The sequence below is a fragment of the Umbelopsis ramanniana genome (genome assembly GCF_025399195.1).
Source record: "Umbelopsis ramanniana AG unplaced genomic scaffold K450scaffold_13, whole genome shotgun sequence".
Classification (NCBI taxonomy): Eukaryota; Fungi; Mucoromycota; class Umbelopsidomycetes; order Umbelopsidales; family Umbelopsidaceae; genus Umbelopsis; species Umbelopsis ramanniana.
The window spans coordinates 202,891-221,540 of NW_026252099.1; the positions used below are offsets into that span (position 1 = coordinate 202,891).

Consider the following 18,650-nt stretch of genomic DNA (forward strand, 5'->3'; position numbering starts at 1 on the left):
TTGGAGTCTCGTTCATAACAAAAGATAGAAATCCCATTCAACGTTCTTTGCTTAACTTGCACTACTCTCTTTCCTCTTCTTTTCTTAATACCCGTCTGATTCACTGTCTTTTGTTCGTCGCTGCATCAACAGCAACTTGATACCATGACAGCAAGACCAACCCCAACCCCATTGAATCGCCTCTCTACCATGGCGGGTCGAAAAGACTTGTCAGATTTACGTATACCCACCATTACAGAAGACGCCGAAGACGTTGTTGGTATGTAAATTGCACATGGATCTCATTTTTTCAAGTGTTTGCGTTGCTAACTACTTGTTATCGTTTTGCTGGGACTCATAGGCATGCAAGGTACCATAGTCGGGAATATAAATTGCTTTGAAAACCCAATACACGCTGCTAAATTCATTTGCATTTAGGTCGAATTCGACTTCAAAAGGATGAAAGAACTGTTATCACTAGCCACTGGATGGACAAACAGAGAAGCAATCTGCAGGCATACGAGTACTTATGTCACATCGGTGAAGCAAAGGAGTAAGCACGAATGCCTTGAGTGTGTGATGCCTAATCTGGATTAGGTACTAACAACAAACACTTACTTAGATGGATTGAAGAATGTCTTGGTGAAGAAATTGACCCCATCGTGCAACTGGAAGAGTCGATGAGAAACGGTATTGTTCTAGCTCAGTTGGCGCACTGGTTTGCCCCCGGAACCGTCCGTCGAATTTTTACAGTACGTGCTTGTGTATCTCTCAAGGTTGCTCAAAACGCTGGTTTGCTAAACTGGCAACGTTTGCATTTTGTAGGAAAAGCGACTTCAATTTCGTCATTCCGATAATATCAACTACTTCTTCAAAGCAATCAAACTCGTACGATTACCAAACATTTTCTGGTTCGAGTTGACGGATCTTTACGAACGAAAGAACATACCCAAAGTTATTTACTGTATTCACGCACTGAGGTAATAGACACGTCGGGATTTTTTTAGTTGTGCTACGTGACGCTTTCGAAAACTAAATCCTTGCGTATTCAGTCATTTGCTTGCCAGAAGAAATTTGGCGCCAAATATCAAAAATCTCGTGGGACAGTTGGAGTTTACAAGTAAGCAATTTATTTCGCTGTACTACCTATCAATGGAAATCGCATAAAACTAACCTCACTTTCCATTTGCTAGATGAACAAATTAGTGCCACCCAGAGAGGTTTGGATCAAGCTGGCGTTTCTATGCCAAACTTTGGCAACGTCCGCACGTCATTGAAGCATGAGTTGAATGAGGTGGATGAAGAGGATGACATTCAATATGAGCCTATATTTGTGTCCAAGTACTCCAGCGCCATTGTGAGCCCTACCACTCCGGATTTAATTGAAGAATCCGATTCTGACGATGAACATGTCTTCGAGGAGGAGATTACTGAGGAAGAAAGTAAGTATATTTGCCATTGGGCAGTCATGTAAGGAAAATCACACATTTAACCAGAATTTTTTTTACAGAGAACGAAGTGTACTGGTCTGAGCCCAAAAACCTTGCAAATTTGATCCGATGCCAGTCGATCGTTCGCCGCTTCACTGTGCGAAAGGAGTTTAATCAAATTAGGGACTTGCACAAGTCATCCCTGTTTGAATCACAGATTAAAAATGTGCAGGCCCAGGCACGCGGTGTCCTGGCAAGAAGAGCGTTAGAAGACAAGCGTATCATGTATGAAGATGCCGAAGAATGGATAACTAACGTAAGAACATTTAGCATATATCGATGGTAGAAATTGTAAAGTACTTACACACACTTATTGGTTTGGCCCAATCTCTAGTTCCAAGCTGCCACACGCGGATTCCTAACTCGCTGCAAATACCAAGACAAGCTCGATTATTATAAGGCCAACCTCGATAAAATTATCAAAATTCAGAGCTTTGTCAAGACCAAACTTGTAGGAGACGCATACCGTAAATTGAGTACGAAAAAAAATTCCCAATGATTTGACAACTTTAATTTGGTAAATTGATTTCTCACCTTTTTCATCAACTAGCCACCGCTACCAATCCATCAGTTGGCACCGTCAAGAACTTTATTCACTTGTTGGATGACAGTGAGCTTGATTTTGATCAAGAACTGAGTGAGTGTCTTCATGTGAATACCCCATAAGATTGCCGACATCGTCACTAACATTAAACGATCCTTTTAGCCTTGGAACAATTGCGACAAAGCGTCATTCGCCGCATCCGTGATAACGGTCAACTGGAAGCTCAAGCTAACGATTTGGACATTCAGATTGCCTTGTTGGTCCAAAACGCAATCACACTGGACGAAGTGCTTGGTCTATCGCGCAAGATGAACAAGAAGGTGCAGAGGCGTATGTCTGAGATCGCCTCTGCATCCAACAACAACCCTTATAGCTTGCGCTCTTTGGATAAGGATAGCCGAAAGCGCTTGGAACTTTTCCAACAAATGTTTTACCTGCTCCAGACCGAACCAAAGTACCTCTCTCGTCTCATGTACATTATGAATGGACAAGAGTCGGCTGATCACTTGGGCAAGAAATTGGTGGAAACCACTGTGCTTACATTGTTTGGCTATGCACAAAATTCCAGAGAAGAGTATTTGTTGCTCAAGTTGTTCAAGGTATGCCATTCATATTTTCGTTTCTGTAATTTCCATACGATAATGTGCTAACCATGTAATTCCTACAGTTCTGTATTTCTGAGGAAATGAGCTATATGGAGGATGCTCAAGAATTCATGAGAGGAAACTACATCTTTATGAAGTTGGTCGTTCATTACAATCGGTAAGCTTAATAATTACAATACTTCATATGACGCTAAAATCACAAAGCGCTAATGATCTTACTTGAAATAGTGGTGCCAAGGAACGCAAGTTCTTCAGAGATCTTCTTCAACCTCTTGTTAATACCGTACTGGACGATGACTTTATGGATCTTGAAACTGATCCTGTCAACATTTACCACAAATCAGTTAACCTTGAGGAGTCTCGTACAGGTCGTCCATCTGCACGAAAGCACACTGCAACTTCACAAGAGGCATTGGCTGATGCAGAAGTGCGCGACACTTTCATCCAACATTTGAAGCGTCTTCGCGAAGTCACTGAGCGCTTCTTGTCTGCCATCATCTCTACTTTGGAGGAAATGCCATATGGTGTTCGTTTCATTGCAAAGGAGCTTAAGCAGTCCCTTGAGGAGAATTTCCCTGAAGAACCTAAGCAGAACATTGTTAAGATCATTGGAAACTTCATCTACTACCGTTACCTTAACCCAGCCATCATTGCACCAGAGCAATATGACGTTGTTGACACAGTGATTACCCCTATGCAACGTAAAAATTTGGCTGAAGTCTCCAAGATGCTTCAACAGATTTCTAGCGGCAAGGTCTTTGACGCAAACGATCTCTTCTTGGCTCCTTTGAACGACTATGTCTTTGAGGCTGGTCAACGATTCTCCCAATGGTTCGTCTCGCTCACTGACGTTGAAGATGCCGAGACTCACTTTGGCATGGACATGTTTGCTGATTATGGAAACACACACAAACCCATCGTCTATATCTCCCCCTACGAAGTCTTCCACATGCACTACATTGTTCACAACAACATCAGTGGTTTGGAACCAGAGAACAAGGGTCCATTGCGCGACATTCTTGAAGAGCTTGGCGATCCGTTGTACTCACCAAACCTTGACATGCCAGAATCTGCTCATACCGAAATGAGTTTGACCCTGACCAACCGATACGATAAGATACCTCATGATCCGAACGCTCGACTTAAGCAATTGCTGGTTGACACCAAGCGATTCCTTCTTTACGTTATTAAGATTCAAAATGGCAATGACCTCAAGGCTATCTTCACTCAACCTATTACTGCTGAGCATGAACATATGTGGGCTGAACTCAAGCACATTGAATTCTTGGATCGCGAGGAAAGCCAAGATGTGCTTTTGAAACGCAGACATGTTCTTTTAGGGACAGTGGATGACCCTCCAACTGACTTGATGAGGTAGGTTCTTATGACCATCAAGCTAACGCTACCAAAGAATGACATCTAACGTGCATTTTATTTGTTTATTTCTTACAGCCTCAACTTCCACCAGTTGAAGACCATCACAGTTAAGCTTGTCTTGAACCTTGAGAGATGTGGAGTTATTTCTTCCGGAAACAACTACCAAGATTTGATCAAGATGATTGCCAAGGATATCACCAACAAGAATACTCGTCGTAAGATTCGACAGGGTGAAATCCAAAGATTGCAACAGACGTTGACTCACTTGCAAGAAAAGACTGCCTACCTGGAAGAACAAAAGGGCAATTTTGAAAAGTACATTGATAACTGCATGCAGAATCAAATGAACAAGCGTGGCAAGAAGAACAAGTTTGTCATGCCTTTCACTAGACAATACTTCCATATTCGCCAGCTACAGAAGGATGGTCGAGTGCCCAAATTCGGTTCTTACAAGTACACTGCCAAGCAATTATATGATCGTCGCATTTTGCTGGAACTGACTGACATCAGTCCCAAGCAATATGATCGTATACCGCTAGTGATCTCTATGAACGAAGTTGGTATCATTGAAATCAAAGGAAGTTATGCCGGATGGGGCATCGCCAGCATGGCTGTTGAATTACGGTTTGAAGAACTTTTGCAAACGCAGTTCAATGGTATTCAAACCATGACCGTCTTGGACGGCATGGCAAAGATCAATGTGAACTTGTTGATCTGGCTCATCAATCGCAAGTAAGTTGAATTAATTTTGGGTTATTTTTCTGTGTCTCAGGAACCGATCGAAATCTAACCTATTGTTTCTCCCATAGATTCTACGTCTAGGATACCTATACCACTTCCTTTATTCCCCACACACCATTTGTTCATATCCCTTCCATTCTTGTATGTAGCAGTTAATAGTCTCCTCCCCTCCACTCAAACAAAATTTCAACATCTATACCGTCTCCACCAAACCCCCTTTGTATAGTCAAAAATATCTTTGTTTCGACTCTGTAACTTGTTTTGTTTCCTTTGCTTTATACATTATTAAACACTTTTTATTAAAAAGCCAATACAATACAAAAAGTGCTGACCGACCGAGGAGAGAAATCTACAAGTCCATGTCATTCAACAATGATCGACGACCCAACATCGTATCCAGCCAGCGTGTCTAATCTTCGTCATCGTCTTCGCTCTCTTCCACTCGGCCCATTTTGGCATCCTCAGAGTCTGAGTCCGAGCTCCTCTGTCGTTTCGTTGCTGACATGGCGGCAGCAGATGCAGCCTTTCGTTTTATATCTTCTACAGAGAGCTTGGGTTTGTAGGTGCCGTCTAACTTTGCTACTGCGTCCGACTTTGATTTTGCGTATTGAATCGTCTAGAACATTCATAAATTGACAGCGGTAGATTGTTAAAACAAACACTTTGATAAGACGATACAGAATTCTCCTCCATTCTATTCATGGCAAAAGGAGGTTGGAAAAAGACACTTACAATGTTTTTCTCGTAAAATGAAAATCCATTCAAACTTCTTAAGGCAGCTGTAGCAGACGCTATGTCATCGAAAACAACAAAGGCTTGTCCTCGCATTTTGTCCTTCTTCATTATGACGATATCTAATATCTCTCCATACGTGAGAAACAGTGTATATAGGGATGCTTTGATTTCTATCGATCGAGAGCGTCAGTTTGATCTGGGAGTTGAGCATGATCCAAGTCTCCTCTCACATTGAACACTGATCATTACCTTCGACCCGAATCTTTTCTGGAAGTCCTTTTATATAAAGTGATTGATTTGGATCAGTGCTACTCATCGCGTGTGGGGTGTGCTTGAAGGATGGTCGGTAGAGCGAAAGGATACTGGAAACAAGCTCTCTGGCGTGACTCGCGAATCCGTGTTTTTGTGATGTCAGCCACGCAAGCAGCTACAAGAGTCACCTGACCTTCAGTGTATAAGAGTCACGTGTGTGACTTGTCAATGGAGACTCAAAGAGAAATGATTACTGTTTATTGTATTGAAACACTTTTATCTATGGTTTTTATGAGTGATTCAAGATGCACACTGTTGAAAGGTAAATTGACCGATCCAAAGGAGGCAGTCACGCGTCCAGCACTGAATTGCTTAAGACGTGTAAATAAGCGCCATTTCCGAATACAAGATAGAGTTAGTCCGATAGATAGAGTCAGCGAGTTGGCCAAGTTCTTAACGTAGAGGAATCATAGTACCATAAAGAAGCAAGTAATCATATTAGTCAGTCAGTCAGGGATTACTGGGTTCAGAGGTAGTTATGGGCCAAAAGTCAGAGGATTCGACAGAGTAAGAAAGTCAGTCAGTTACAAATAAGAGGTAAAGAATGTCTATGGTTTGTGAATTGTTCGCTCTGATATATTCGAACATAGGTACAGATCATAGTGAGCGGCTTAGGACATAGGATGGGTTTAGGCACAGGTGGAGTCAGGTCAGGTAACTTTACAACAAACACTGTCCAGTAGAATTAGTTTTACTAATAAAATTGAGATAGCGGGTAAAACCAAATATGTCTCCACTAGAGCTACATTGCGCAAAATTTCCCCCCTGAAAGGGGCTCTATAGCCCAACTTTCCACGTAATAAACTTGTGCTACCCTAGAGGACTATATAAAGACTATTTTTTCAGTAGGTATATAAAGACTTTGATTTGTGCCCATATTCACTTTCATATCTCATTCAACAAGAAATTCAAAAGATGCCTGGCACTAACCAAAACCCTCGAAGGGCAGTTGTCACATCCCCACCTTTTCTACCAATGTGCTACCTATGTAGCCAGGAGCGAACAAATGCGGCTGTTTGTCCCAGATGTGGCCATCGAAGGCTTTTACGCTGCACAATTCAGCGCCTATGCATTTGCTACAATTGCGATTATTTCAAATATTTTTGACATATACAGCATCAGAATCAACGATTTAACCCTCCTGGCCCCGAGGCAAATATAGATACCAAGTGAGGAGTATACTCAATGTGCATATGCCAACAATAAAAGAAAAAATTACTTCCTAGAAAATGGACCGTGCATCGTGAGGAAGTTTACCTTCTCATGGCATTCAATTAATAAAATGGGCATTCATACTACCTCGATAACCTTTCCATACGAATATCGACGGCAAATGGATATGTAATCAAACAAGATCAATTCCTGCATAAAGTACCATTTCACAATTGCCAATTTTGCGCGATACTTAGAAGAAGAAAAAAAAAATCGACAACCAGGTTTAGGGGAACAATGTTGTAAAATTACCTCATCGTCGTCTGTAGATCAAATTTGAATGCTGGGAGTGTAAAGGCGAACGCCTTGCTTTTCAAGCTTGAGGACACCATCCATTTATTGGTGAACAATACGCTATGAATGCTGAGGTGAAAAGCGAACTTTGTTTTCAGTATAGAAAAATTGCATTTATGCGCTACTTCAAAATAAACTGGTGTTGCGGCACATATGGATGGAAAGCTGGACCGATGTATGCCTTCATGGAGCTAATTTTAGGTTCCGCTCAAATTTGGCAAGGACGTAGATCTTTCCTTCCGGAATGCGATGTAGCGGTATATTTATAAGGACAGATTGTGGGAGATCAACAAACCACGTCGGCAGACGAAGGTAAAATGACAGCATATTTGGATGCAAGGGCCATATTCCAGATTGATAGTCCATTGACGGTAGCCTTTAGGTGAGGACTGATCACGTTGTCGGCAGTATTTTATTAGTAGGAGTGTATGTTGGGGGGCGCTATTGTATACGTCTGTATTGTCAATGACTTCGAGAACCTTGAAAAGATTTTAGTTGCTTCCATTGGCATATGAGCGACCTCATATGTCATCACAAGATAAGTATGTGAGGATCGGTTGTAGTATAGAGCCATTTATCAGGGCGAGGAGAGATCGATTTTGAAGTATGGAGAGCAGTCTTGTACCGGCTGTTTTCCAGCGCAGTGCTTACAATATCAGTTACTTAAGCAGTAACGACCTTCCACTTCAGATGTAGCAAAGGCACGGCCTGCTTGCCTGGCGCGTGGAAGTGCCAACATATTGAATTCAAAGCAAGCTTAGCTGGAAATATTCTGAATTTCTTCATCAAGTATTTTAGAATGGTAAGCGGGTAAAAGATTCATGTCTTCATATTAATGAAAGCTCAAGCTCACTACTGCTTTTTCTCAGCTTGGCAACATGTGACCCAGGTTGTCGGATTGGTGCAACACTGACTGTTTGCTGGCTCCGCAAAGGCAGGAGAGATCAGAAATTAGGGTTTGTTTACGGGTTCGACGCCGATAATGCTAACCTTCCTAAGGCTTTACAATAACTGCCAGATCTTGCTATGCTCATTTGAAAAATTTATGCTATAATCAAACATAGTTGAAGACATTATAACTATATCAGAAAATAAATGAGGGCAATATTAGCTGTCGGATACTTATACCACAGGTCAACTTCTTTTGACGATCTTCGAAAAGCTCAGTATGAATAAGACAGACAAGATATTACTTGTCACTATGCACAGAAGTTGTGCGTAATTTTCTTTGATATTCTGCAAATGTGCCGAGCAACAGCTACTTTGCATTCCATGTCATCAAATGAAATAGTTCAATTTTTTTGTTTTTATTTTTTTTTAATTTGAAAAGCTGGCCCTCGCGTGCAAACTGCATCAATTCAAATTGGGACAACATATCCTTAATTCATTGGTATCAGACCTAAGATGAAATACAGAATAAAAAATAATATCATAAGGACAATATTTGCAGCGCTTGCACTTTATGAATAATCTAAACAGGTGTCTTCGTAATCATGTTAGTGTAAATTGGTCACATCTTCTTGAGCAGTCTCCAATTGCTAACTCACAACGGATCTCCATTTAAGTCACTTATATCCATAATGACTCTTTATGCCGGCGTCCTTCACTGTTATACACTCACACAGCACGTCAACAACCAAATCATAAAAGTTAATGGTGAAGGGAAATTTTTATAGCAATTTTTATACTCGACGCATTCTAAAGCATCTTCATCAGAAATCAAACGGGATATAACACAAGTAAAAGCAATCTAGAGCTTGGGCTGAGCGGGAACCTCAGTAAGGAGGAGATCACGGAGATCGTCAGCAGCATCCTCAAGGTGCTGCTTGAACTGGTGGGTACCGTTGATATACTTCTTTCCAGCAACCTCAAGATCCTTGACACTGGCAACGTTGAATTGCAAAGAGTCGTTCTTGATCATGTAAGCACATCCGTAACCGTCGTTGACAACCTGACCCCAACCATAGGCAGCGAAAGTTTCTGAAGAAAGCTGGGAGGTAGACAAGAACCAGTGCTGGGAGTAAGCGTAAGCAGGGTCTGTGAAAAGGGTAGGCTTGGGCTCATTGGCTTGAAGGCTGTTCTTCAAACCGAACAAGTGACGGTCGACACCGTGGGCGTTGACGCAGTCAGCCATGTAAGCACCCTGGGTCTTGAGGGCAGCACGGAAAGCAGCAATCTTCTGCTCAACAGAGGCATTGGTGTCTTCCATGGACTTCACAAAGTTGATGGACTCAGTGCTAACGGTACGGCTAGTCTCAGTACGTCCGCGCTGGAACTTGCGAGTCTGGGCCGATTCGTAGGTAGGACGGCTAACACCGAACATTCTGTAGTAAGCCAATTGAATGACCATTTGAGCAAAACCATCTGGTGAGCACTTGAACTTCTTGATCAAGTTCTTGCCAAAGGCTTGGTAGGCGAGGACAGTGAGGTCATGCTTGGCAATCAATTGGTCAAAGTTAGACTCAGCCTTGCTAACAGCTTGCTCGACCTTGTCGTTGATGTGGAAGTTGAGAACCTGAGGAGCAGGAAGGTCTGATCGAACGGATTCGCTGCCGTGGTCGATCTTGTTGCGAAGCAAGTTAGTGCAGACGAAGTCGTTCAAACGAGCGGTGTTGGTACCGTCCATGGAGGAGTGCTAAAATTGAAAATAGTGTGCATGCATGCATGTGAGTCCAAAAGTTCCAATTATTGCCGCCTTCCTTCCAAATCAAAAACTCACCTCGCCGTTGAAACCAGCCTTGCCGTTCTCAAAGACAATAAATTGACAGGGCTTGTCGAAGAAACGGTTGCGACCGTCACCGTGCCAGCAAGCACGAGAGAGTTCATCACGGGTGACAGGAGAAGAGTCATCCAAGCAGACCATGAAAGAAGAGGTCTCAATCTGCTTCAACAACTCCTTGTTCTCGGGATGAGCAGCAATCAAGGTTTCGCGATACTAAAAAAAATGAGGATAATGTTAATCAGTCATCATGATCGGAGTTCAGATTCACATTTTGGAGGGAAAAAAGCTCACGTCAGTCCAATTATCACGATTCTCGGTGGTCAAAACACCAATAGGAAGGGCCTTGGAACCACGAGCCTCCTCAATGATGCGAGCAAATTGAGCCTCGAGCTCGGTGGTGGAAAGCTGCTTACCGTTGTGAACGGTGTCAACAATGTAGAACTTGTTGTTGCGAGCAACGACGATGTGAGTGTTCTTGATGGGGTCATAGGACTCTTCAACATCAGAAGGCTTGACAGGAATACGGCAGTTGTTGAACATATACTTGTAAGAGTCCATGCACATGGGCTCACCCTTAGCATACTCGGGCTCGAGATTGCACCTATGGAAAATGGGTTAAAAATCAGAAATTTCAAAGCCTTTTTTTTTTTCGGTGGCACCAGGGTACTTACTCGACAATTTGGCGCTTGAACTCCAAAGCAGCAGTGGTGATAGCAGCAGCACGCTTAGCAGGGGTGCGTCTAAGCTTATCATCCTTATAACCAAAGAAGTAGCTGACATAGATGACAATAGGGTCACGGTAACCCATATATGCCTGATCCAACCACCAGTCCTCCATCCAGTTCACAATACTAGGGTCATTGGCACGTGCCATCAAACGTTCTTGAAGCTTCTCTCCAACACCACCCTTAGTTTGGAACTCTTGAACAGCCTGTACAGTCTTTTCGTAATCAGCATCGTTCAACAAAGGACGAACGCTTTGAAGGTACTTTTGCATGGTAGCAGCCAAAGGGGGGACTGGCAACTTGGGAAGGTTCTTTTGGTAACGAAGCATAGGACCAGCAGCCTGGGGGTCGATGGGAGTCTTGGGGGCAGGCTTGGTAGTCATGGCTCGACGGGGAGCAGCAGCGGTCTGAAGCATTGCGAAGAGAAAAAAGGGGGAGAAAGTGAGACTTTGGGGCTTTTGTTTGTTTATGAGCGAGAAACTTGAGGTACACTTACAGCTTGTCTGGCAGAGTTGAATGACATTCTAGCAAAGGATCTAACAGACATTAGAAGACTGATCAAGGAGAGATGCCAGGTAGTTGAATATTAGTGGGGAGACGCGGGGCGGGGGGTGACTGAGGTTTTTATATTCTGGTTTTCTGTCAGCACAATTACAAGGTCACACACTTGCCTGAGTCATTGGAATTGTGAATCCCTCAACCCCATTCCGTGAAGATAGTATGAAGATTTTAAATCTCCTTTTCAATTCGCTTCTTTCTTTTCCCCACCTTTTCTATGTCTTTTTCTATACTTCTTTTCATTCATATCTTTCTTACGAATATCCTTAGTGTAAATAGTGGACTTCCGGAGTATCAAATGTGTCGCACATACGGGCTACTTTGAAAGTACCCACCCATTGGCGCATCTGATTGGTTGCAAAGTACCGACAAATTCCGGTGTTCGTGAGAGACCTTTCATGGGAGACGCTTGGAGAGGCCCTGAAGGTCAGCTGGTAAACTAAGAGAATTCTCAGCGGGTGCACCTGAGCTTCAAAAATAAAATTATATGTTTCATTTCCAGTGCGGAGGAATGTGGAGTGAAGAAGAGATTCTGTTCAAACCAACATCGATTTATTATTGCTGTTGGTGAGTGACGGTAGAGCCATGAACTGGCCAATGGTATGGACATTGAGTCACTTGTACCCCGGTGGTAAGGTAATGCCCTGTCCTGTGGTGCCTTTTTTGGTTTCATTCGTTGTGTTTCTTAAGATGTCCGGCCCATTCATTTGTTTAGAGTGAGCAGTGCCACAACATTTGATCTCGTGTTTCGGCCATAATTCATTACAATACCCCCTTCTCACTATATGTTAGTCAAACCATCTTCGTGAGCATCGATGACAATGATAGCATCATGCGAACCCATTTCCAGAAATAGCAAGAGGTGTATTTTTTCTAATTCGTAAAGAATAAAATGTACAAAAATTATCTAACAACCATCTAAAAGAGCTTGTTCATAGCGCTGGTGGCAAGTTCGACACCAAGGAAGGTGGCGGCGTTGGCAGGGAAGGCGCGAAGCATAGCAGGGCCAAGACCCTTGAATAAAGCACTAGGGCCCTCCTTCTTCAGGATTTGCTTGAGAACATCACCAGCACCAGTGTAGGTTCCAGCGGGGGCAGATTGCAATCGAGACTTGATAACATCTGGTGGAATAGCGATAGTCCACATAGCAACACCAGCCATACCTGTAGTCACAAAAGATGGGTTAGATAAGATGCAACACACAGCAAGATCTTCTCAAGAGCCGGCGCCCGCTCTTGAGCAGATTGCTTCATATCATATGAAAGCTGCTACTTACCACCAGCAAAGAGAACCTTGGCGGGTTCCAAATCCTTTCCTTCAGTAGCAAGGCTCTTCTTCGTTATTTCATAAGCAGCAAAGTAGACGGCAGATCCAGGAGCATCACGCATCAAAGTGGCACCAGTGCCTCTGAAAATGGACTTCATACCACCTTCCTTGTACAATTGTCGCACAACATCAACAGGACCCTTGTATTTTTGTTCGCCACCTTGGCCCTGAATTTGCAACAAGACCTTGATGCGCTCTGAAGGAGCCATGAACATGGTAGTGGGAACAGCAGAGAAAGCACCAGCTAAGGCAATCTCAGCAGTAGACAAGGATTTGGATTCTCGGTTGGGGGTAGCCAAGTAGACCAACTTCTTGCCGAGATCATAAGACTAGGAACAAAACAATTAGGACTTTGAAACCCTAAGCAGTCAGTCCAAAATCAGTCATGTAACTTACCCAAAAGCTCACAGCAAAGATGGGAGTGACGCCGACAAGTGGAGTGGACATTCCACGGTATAATCCAAAGATACCATCTTTCTTGACAGTTTGGGCAAAGCAATCAAAGGTGCTTTTGTAGATACCTTCAGTAGTTTGAAGTCGAACCTTGACCAAGTCAAAAGGTTGTCTAATAGACATTACAGTTGAGTGATATAGCACAATCTCATAGGCTCGGTTTCTTATGAAAGTCGACTTACCCCACCAAGACAGAACAAACACCACCGAAGCCACCAGCAATAAAGGACTTGATAGAAGAGGTGGTTTGCTTCTTAACTTCAACAGCGTCGACATGGACCTGGTCCTTGAGATTAGGGGGAGTTGGCAACACAGCGGCTTCAGAGGACATTTTGGAAATGGGGACAAATGGGAACAGAAAGCAAGTGTGGAGTAGAAAGCTGGAAGATATATTATAGCTTCCGTATTTTTTGCACGTGAATGGGGGAATCAAAAAATTCGCTGACCAAGTGGAAACAGATATCCTGAGTTTAAAATCGTCTGATACACTGTAAATCCTCACAGTTGTTATAATGGCTGGTGATTTAAAGTGTTTAAAGTCATGGAATCCGTTGTTAAACAAAAAAAAATTAAAAGATCTTTGGAAACAAATGCGATAGAAAGGCAGAATAACTAGCCTTCCATGAACGCTCATGTTTATGAGTGTGACGTAACATTGCTTGTCTTAAGGTCACTTAACGTTGTCCAGCCTCTCCTTGGACACAGCGAAGCCACAGCTCGTTTATAGAAATTGTAAATGAAACCCAGTTGGTGCCTGAACGGACCATTTTTCACCTTTCCTGCAGTCAAATCCATGGCTACCATTCAGATGCTCTAGCGTAGCCTCCCAAAAAACGTGACTCACTGCATTTCAATCTGTTTCGCGTAAAGAATGGCGCAGATCCGTCTTGTCCGAAATTTTGTACCAAAATAGCAGGCATCAGGCTGTGTGACCTTGCTATGGCTGAGCAGCTTTTTTTTTTATATATACTTTGTTTTTTAGAATCTTCCACTTCTTTTCTCCACCTTCAACCGCTCTTCTTCTAAATCAATCATATACTCAACTTTGAAGAAAAAAAAATGCCTTCCGTTGAAAAGACCGTACGTTCGATTTCAAACAGCTAACATGACACTTTTACCGCATCCTAACCCTTTCTACCCTATAGGTTAGCAGGCTGACAGAATCACGATGGTCGATATTATATATTTTGCTGGCTACTCTACAAGCCATCATCATTGTTGGCATTCAAGCGGCCATTGCCTATGAAAACTCTAATGAAGCTAAGAGAATCATGGTGAGCAACGTCGACTCACTCTTACACGACCATGGGGACGCAAATGAACGATTTGACCGTATGCGGTGGGAAAACGTTGCGTTCTGTGGCTATCAAATCTGGTTCTGTGCAATGGCATATGATTCCGTAAGGCTTATTGATTTGATGTTGTTTGTGTGTTTCAGTCAATTGATTTGATTTGCTTTGTCTCTTACAAAGGTTGTCAACCAAAATATAGCTGAGGTCATTGCTATTTTCAGTATGAACCTCATCTGCGCAATTCTAGGTGCACTGGAGATTGTCGACAATGATCGTTGGATCAATACGCTGAGCCCCTTCATTGACGTATCGATTTTGAAGACCGCCGGCAAATTAGAGATTGTTTTGGCCGTCATATTACCCGTCTTCGCCGTTGCTTTTGCACTGCCCAGTTATAAGTTGACCAAGCAACTTGGTTGGACACGCTACAAGAAGATTGGAGCTGACCTTGCCATTGACAGTAAGCATATATGTTTGGACAGATCAATGCCTTGTCAATCATGCTGACCTTGTTATGCTACTACAGAAATGTACCGTGTATATCAACAGTTCCTACTGGTTCTCAAGATCGACATCTTTACAGAGTTCATCGTGTCCCTTTTCTTTGTTATCAAAGGAGGTATTGCTACTGATGGCGTCAAGTCTACTACTCCTTGGATTGAATACGTTCAAGTTGGTGTGACGGCGTTGATTTTACCAATGCTAATTGCTGCTCGAGTTGCTGTAAGTACCCAGGTTAAGCGAAAAGTGGCTCGGCTGAGCATAAAATACTAATTATAGGTATATTTAGACCAACGCTGAGAACAACGCAGGCATCATCACATTCATCGTCTTTCAAATCATCGTCGTATTCCACTTTGCCCTCATGTTGTATCTAACCATTGGAGCTTCTGACAAATGGGTCATATGGATTTGCTTTGGTAAGTTGTTACATGAACTCAGTTCACTAAATGTGTATCCATTCATCAAACATGTCCTAACCGTTTTAAACAGTCGTCATTGGCCTAGTCATTACTCTCACAACCATTGTACTGGCCATTATATGTCAGCGTAACTTTGGACATGGTTTAAAATCTGTCGTTCAGAAGAAACCAAAGGGTGAACACGATGGTATCAAGGAACTCCATGCCCTTGAGGCTCAAGACTCGTGGAAGATTGACGACTAGTCCCTATGGATACTTTATCCTATTTACCTTCAAATGTGGTCTGTTTCCCGCAAACAGCATTAGTATATACCATGTATCTATACAAGCATAATCCCTCTGTCTCTCATTCTATCATTCTCCCCGACCTTTTTACCTGTTTTGAAAACATACCACATATTAAAAGCCATTATTGTATTAATCGTCCAGCAAATTTTCACATGAACGCATCAAGAGTATGGCTATTTTGCAGTTTCACTTTCTTCTATGTATTGTTTTAACAAATCCCTTGACCCCTCAGTAGCTAGCCGCTTTCGACTACTGACGGCTAATTTAGAATACATGATCACAACATTTAAATTTGAAAAACATGACAAAAGAAAGAACTCAAACACCCTATGGTATTTACTGATAATTCGCGCCGCCCCCATATCCGTGCATCATTTGTGGTTCGGAGTATGGCATAGCAAAACCTGGTACGGCAGCGTTGGCAGCAGGATATGGATGTGGTGCACTTGAGTCAATGCTTGCTTCTCTGCTAACGTAATCATTGTACAATGAATCCAAAAATGTTGCGTCCGACTGAAAAAAAAATATGTATCTCGTTCAATATGCTGTGACCAACCTGTGCTCAATTAAAATCTCCAACGTACCTGTATAAGATTTAAGTACTGCTGAATAAATTCTGGTTTAGAAAGGACGGTGGGGCTCCTGATTCGATCCTGAATACGCGGGCTGGTCAGTTCTTGTGCTTGCTGCAGTAGGAGAGGTGGTGCCCCACTTAAAGAACGCCGTTGCTGTTGTGGGTGTGGTGGAGTTGACTGCTGTAACTGGGGGGAGTATGGATGAGGCTCTGGCATTTGCATGGAAAGCTGTTGCGGTGGGCGTGGCAGTTGTTTGGCGGGTGATCCTCCCATCAAAGTATCCAATAAGGTTGGCTTCGATGGCATAGCTTTAGGGGAAGTGTAGGGTCGTTGCTGTGACCCACGCTGGTTCAAACGAGGAGATCTGGCTTGATTGACGGGAGAGGCTGCTGTAGGGCTTTGGGGCTTATTGACAGAAGCGCCTTGCAACAAGGCAATCAGTGGGTTTGTCTGTGGGTGACTTGATCCGTTTACTGTAACCGGTTGCTGCTGATTTACAAATGGAGACTGTTGCTGTACAGAAGGAGAATACGTTGGTTGTCGTTGTTCATATTGTGCAGGCGATTGCATTTGGGCATGCAACGGCGGTTGCTGTCCTTGAGGGCTAACCGGTTTTGCTCTCTTCAAAAGGTCTAATAATGTATTTGCCGGGTTCGATGGCACCTGCTCCATAGCTGGTTCTTTTACAGGATTACCTCGCAGTTGGTTGAGCAATGCTAAAGACGGATTAGGTACAGGTGTATCAGATTGAACTGGAGCTTGTGGCTGTTGCATCGCGTTATGGAACAAGTCGTTGATTGACAATGCCTTGCCAGGAGGGGGAGGTGGAGTTGTTTGGTGAATTGCGTTAGTGAACAAGTCGTCAAGAGGTAAAGACTTGGGCTTTGGTGGTGACATGGCAGAGACTGCTTGTGGATTTGCTTTTTGGAATAAAGCAGCAAGATCGACGGATTTGCCAACCACAGGTGAATTCACTGACGGCTGCTCATTCAGACTAGCTCTACCAAACAGTTGATCAAGCGAAACACTCGTTGGTGCTGCAGGTTGTTGCCCTGTATTCTGTACATTGTTGGCACCGGATCCAAATAAGGTTGCCACATCAATACTTGTACCAGCCGAAGGAGTCGTTTGTACGTCCTTTGCATCTCTCATACTGAATATGCCAACAGTGAGTATTTAATACTATAAGCCATTCCAAACATGAAGCTTACTTACTTTATCATCTCTTTACATATCCTTTCGCGATCGTCAACTTCATACAGCCAAAGGCAGCATATATCATCTATTAAAGGCGTTTGTTATTAGAATGCCGCATGACCCGTTATCGATTCGCACAACGAACTTTTCTATACCTGATGGTGTTTGGTATATAATGTACTCATCTTGTAGTTCTATCACCAAATCTTCAGTCAATAACAAACGATAGTTGTCTATGCTCAGGCGGTTTAAAATGTATATTCCGTAGTGAGGAGGTACGTTTCTGTGAGGTCAAAGTTGTGGATTTAGATCCAAGTGTATATATGAATTGAACGATCAATGCCACATCTCAAGACGAGAATTACATAAGACATACCTTTTGATTAAAAAAACGGTGCCTTCAATTCCTTTCTTTGCCTGTCAAATGGGAATGTGCGTCTAAGCGGGACGGTGATTTTACGAGTTGCAGTAAACGTTCTACAGGAACATACCCAGCCAGCCTTGGATTGGTCGAAACAGTAAACAACTGCGTGACTAGATTGATCTAGTAGATCAATGATAGAAGGATCGTGACGCCTTAGTACTGATAAATTAGCTGCTTTTCGTGCCTTCAAGTCCATGGTAATTTGTATGCTATTAAAACACAAGGAGCCTTCGCTTTGAGTTGATCGCTGAGGTGAAACACCTTTTGCTGTGAAAAGTAACGAATTGATATTTGTTGACTTTTGTCAGTAAGATGCACCATGAAGTTAAAAGTCCCTCATAAGCTCGTTCGAATGCTGTAGCGTACTTGATATCATTGGATGTTGCAGAATCAAAGCTTCTACTCGGTAGCTCATTATCATGCAGTGGATATGATTGTTTGGTTTGATTTCGTTATATTGATAGTTTGTCCTTAGCATAAGGCTAGCGACACTATCAATTTTTGTCAGCTTTGAAGAGATCATTAGGTACTTCATGCTACCAAATGATGGTTTTAACTAAAGGTCTTACAGCTATGTTGACTTCTTCATTCTATCTTGATTGTCTACTTTTGCTTCCTTCCAAATCAATAAAAAGATGCACTTGACATAAAAGTAGGCTTCGCTGCAGCACGCGATGTCAATGCAATAGAAATTTACAGAAAAAAGATAAGCGAAAGCTTCTTATGCGTCTACTTGCTTATATTCAGAAAGAAGATTCTCTACAGCCAACGTGCACAGCGTTTAAACTTAAGGTTTTTAATAATTTTACTGCCCTGGCCGCCCACAATTTATTTTTTTCAAAATTCTCATATAACTTTATCCGCTCTTGCCCATCGAC

The 18,650-nt window shown here is 42.7% G+C and overlaps 8 protein-coding genes across 8 annotated transcripts; 2 read left to right on the forward strand and 6 right to left on the reverse strand.

Annotated features, from left to right (window-relative positions):
* Positions 1-64: 64 nt before the first annotated feature.
* Positions 65-4,963, forward strand: K450DRAFT_230913 (uncharacterized protein). The gene is made up of 14 exons (XM_051587335.1): positions 65-263; positions 412-532; positions 602-731; positions 805-959; positions 1,032-1,099; positions 1,173-1,421; positions 1,490-1,725; positions 1,804-1,945; positions 2,020-2,106; positions 2,176-2,612; positions 2,681-2,775; positions 2,847-3,992; positions 4,071-4,727; positions 4,805-4,963. The coding sequence occupies exons 2-14, from the start codon at positions 468-470 to the stop codon at positions 4,815-4,817; spliced, it is 3,480 nt and encodes a 1,159-aa protein (XP_051446740.1). The 5' UTR covers positions 65-263; positions 412-467; the 3' UTR covers positions 4,818-4,963.
* Positions 4,750-5,832, reverse strand: K450DRAFT_230917 (uncharacterized protein). Its single transcript, XM_051587336.1, has 3 exons — positions 5,721-5,832; positions 5,469-5,641; positions 4,750-5,352 (listed from the first exon to the last, which is right to left on the reverse strand). The coding sequence occupies exons 1-3, from the start codon at positions 5,785-5,787 to the stop codon at positions 5,146-5,148; spliced, it is 447 nt and encodes a 148-aa protein (XP_051446741.1). The 5' UTR covers positions 5,788-5,832; the 3' UTR covers positions 4,750-5,145.
* A 141-nt stretch (positions 5,833-5,973) lies between these two features.
* K450DRAFT_230861 (uncharacterized protein) lies at positions 5,974-6,220 on the reverse strand (the record flags this gene model as incomplete). The annotated part of the gene is made up of 3 exons (XM_051587323.1): positions 5,974-6,003; positions 6,035-6,175; positions 6,200-6,220. 3 exons carry the CDS (start codon positions 6,218-6,220, stop codon positions 5,974-5,976), a joined length of 192 nt encoding a protein of 63 aa, XP_051446742.1.
* Positions 6,221-9,039: 2,819 nt separating this feature from the next.
* On the reverse strand, positions 9,040-11,119 carry K450DRAFT_171831 (uncharacterized protein; the record flags this gene model as incomplete). Its single annotated transcript, XM_051584152.1, has 4 exons — positions 9,040-9,924; positions 10,009-10,224; positions 10,303-10,612; positions 10,683-11,119. 4 exons carry the CDS (start codon positions 11,117-11,119, stop codon positions 9,040-9,042), a joined length of 1,848 nt encoding a protein of 615 aa, XP_051446743.1.
* Positions 11,120-12,104: 985 nt separating this feature from the next.
* On the reverse strand, positions 12,105-13,472 carry K450DRAFT_230922 (uncharacterized protein). Its single transcript, XM_051587337.1, has 4 exons — positions 13,256-13,472; positions 13,017-13,185; positions 12,571-12,949; positions 12,105-12,457 (listed from the first exon to the last, which is right to left on the reverse strand). The coding sequence occupies exons 1-4, from the start codon at positions 13,402-13,404 to the stop codon at positions 12,213-12,215; spliced, it is 942 nt and encodes a 313-aa protein (XP_051446744.1). The 5' UTR covers positions 13,405-13,472; the 3' UTR covers positions 12,105-12,212.
* Positions 13,473-13,909: 437 nt separating this feature from the next.
* K450DRAFT_230923 (uncharacterized protein) lies at positions 13,910-15,640 on the forward strand. The gene is made up of 6 exons (XM_051587338.1): positions 13,910-14,153; positions 14,219-14,473; positions 14,546-14,825; positions 14,892-15,088; positions 15,156-15,285; positions 15,359-15,640. Exons 1-6 carry the CDS (start codon positions 14,133-14,135, stop codon positions 15,529-15,531), a joined length of 1,056 nt encoding a protein of 351 aa, XP_051446745.1. The 5' UTR covers positions 13,910-14,132; the 3' UTR covers positions 15,532-15,640.
* Positions 15,641-16,040: 400 nt separating this feature from the next.
* On the reverse strand, positions 16,041-17,304 carry K450DRAFT_230929 (uncharacterized protein; the record flags this gene model as incomplete). The annotated part of the gene is made up of 1 exon (XM_051587339.1): positions 16,041-17,304. A coding segment is annotated over one exon (1,162 nt), but the record flags the coding sequence as incomplete, so codon positions are not given.
* A 58-nt stretch (positions 17,305-17,362) lies between these two features.
* On the reverse strand, positions 17,363-17,968 carry K450DRAFT_171889 (uncharacterized protein; the record flags this gene model as incomplete). The annotated part of the gene is made up of 4 exons (XM_051584153.1): positions 17,363-17,433; positions 17,504-17,631; positions 17,725-17,765; positions 17,840-17,968. 4 exons carry the CDS (start codon positions 17,966-17,968, stop codon positions 17,363-17,365), a joined length of 369 nt encoding a protein of 122 aa, XP_051446747.1.
* Between the last annotated feature and the right edge of the window lie 682 nt (positions 17,969-18,650).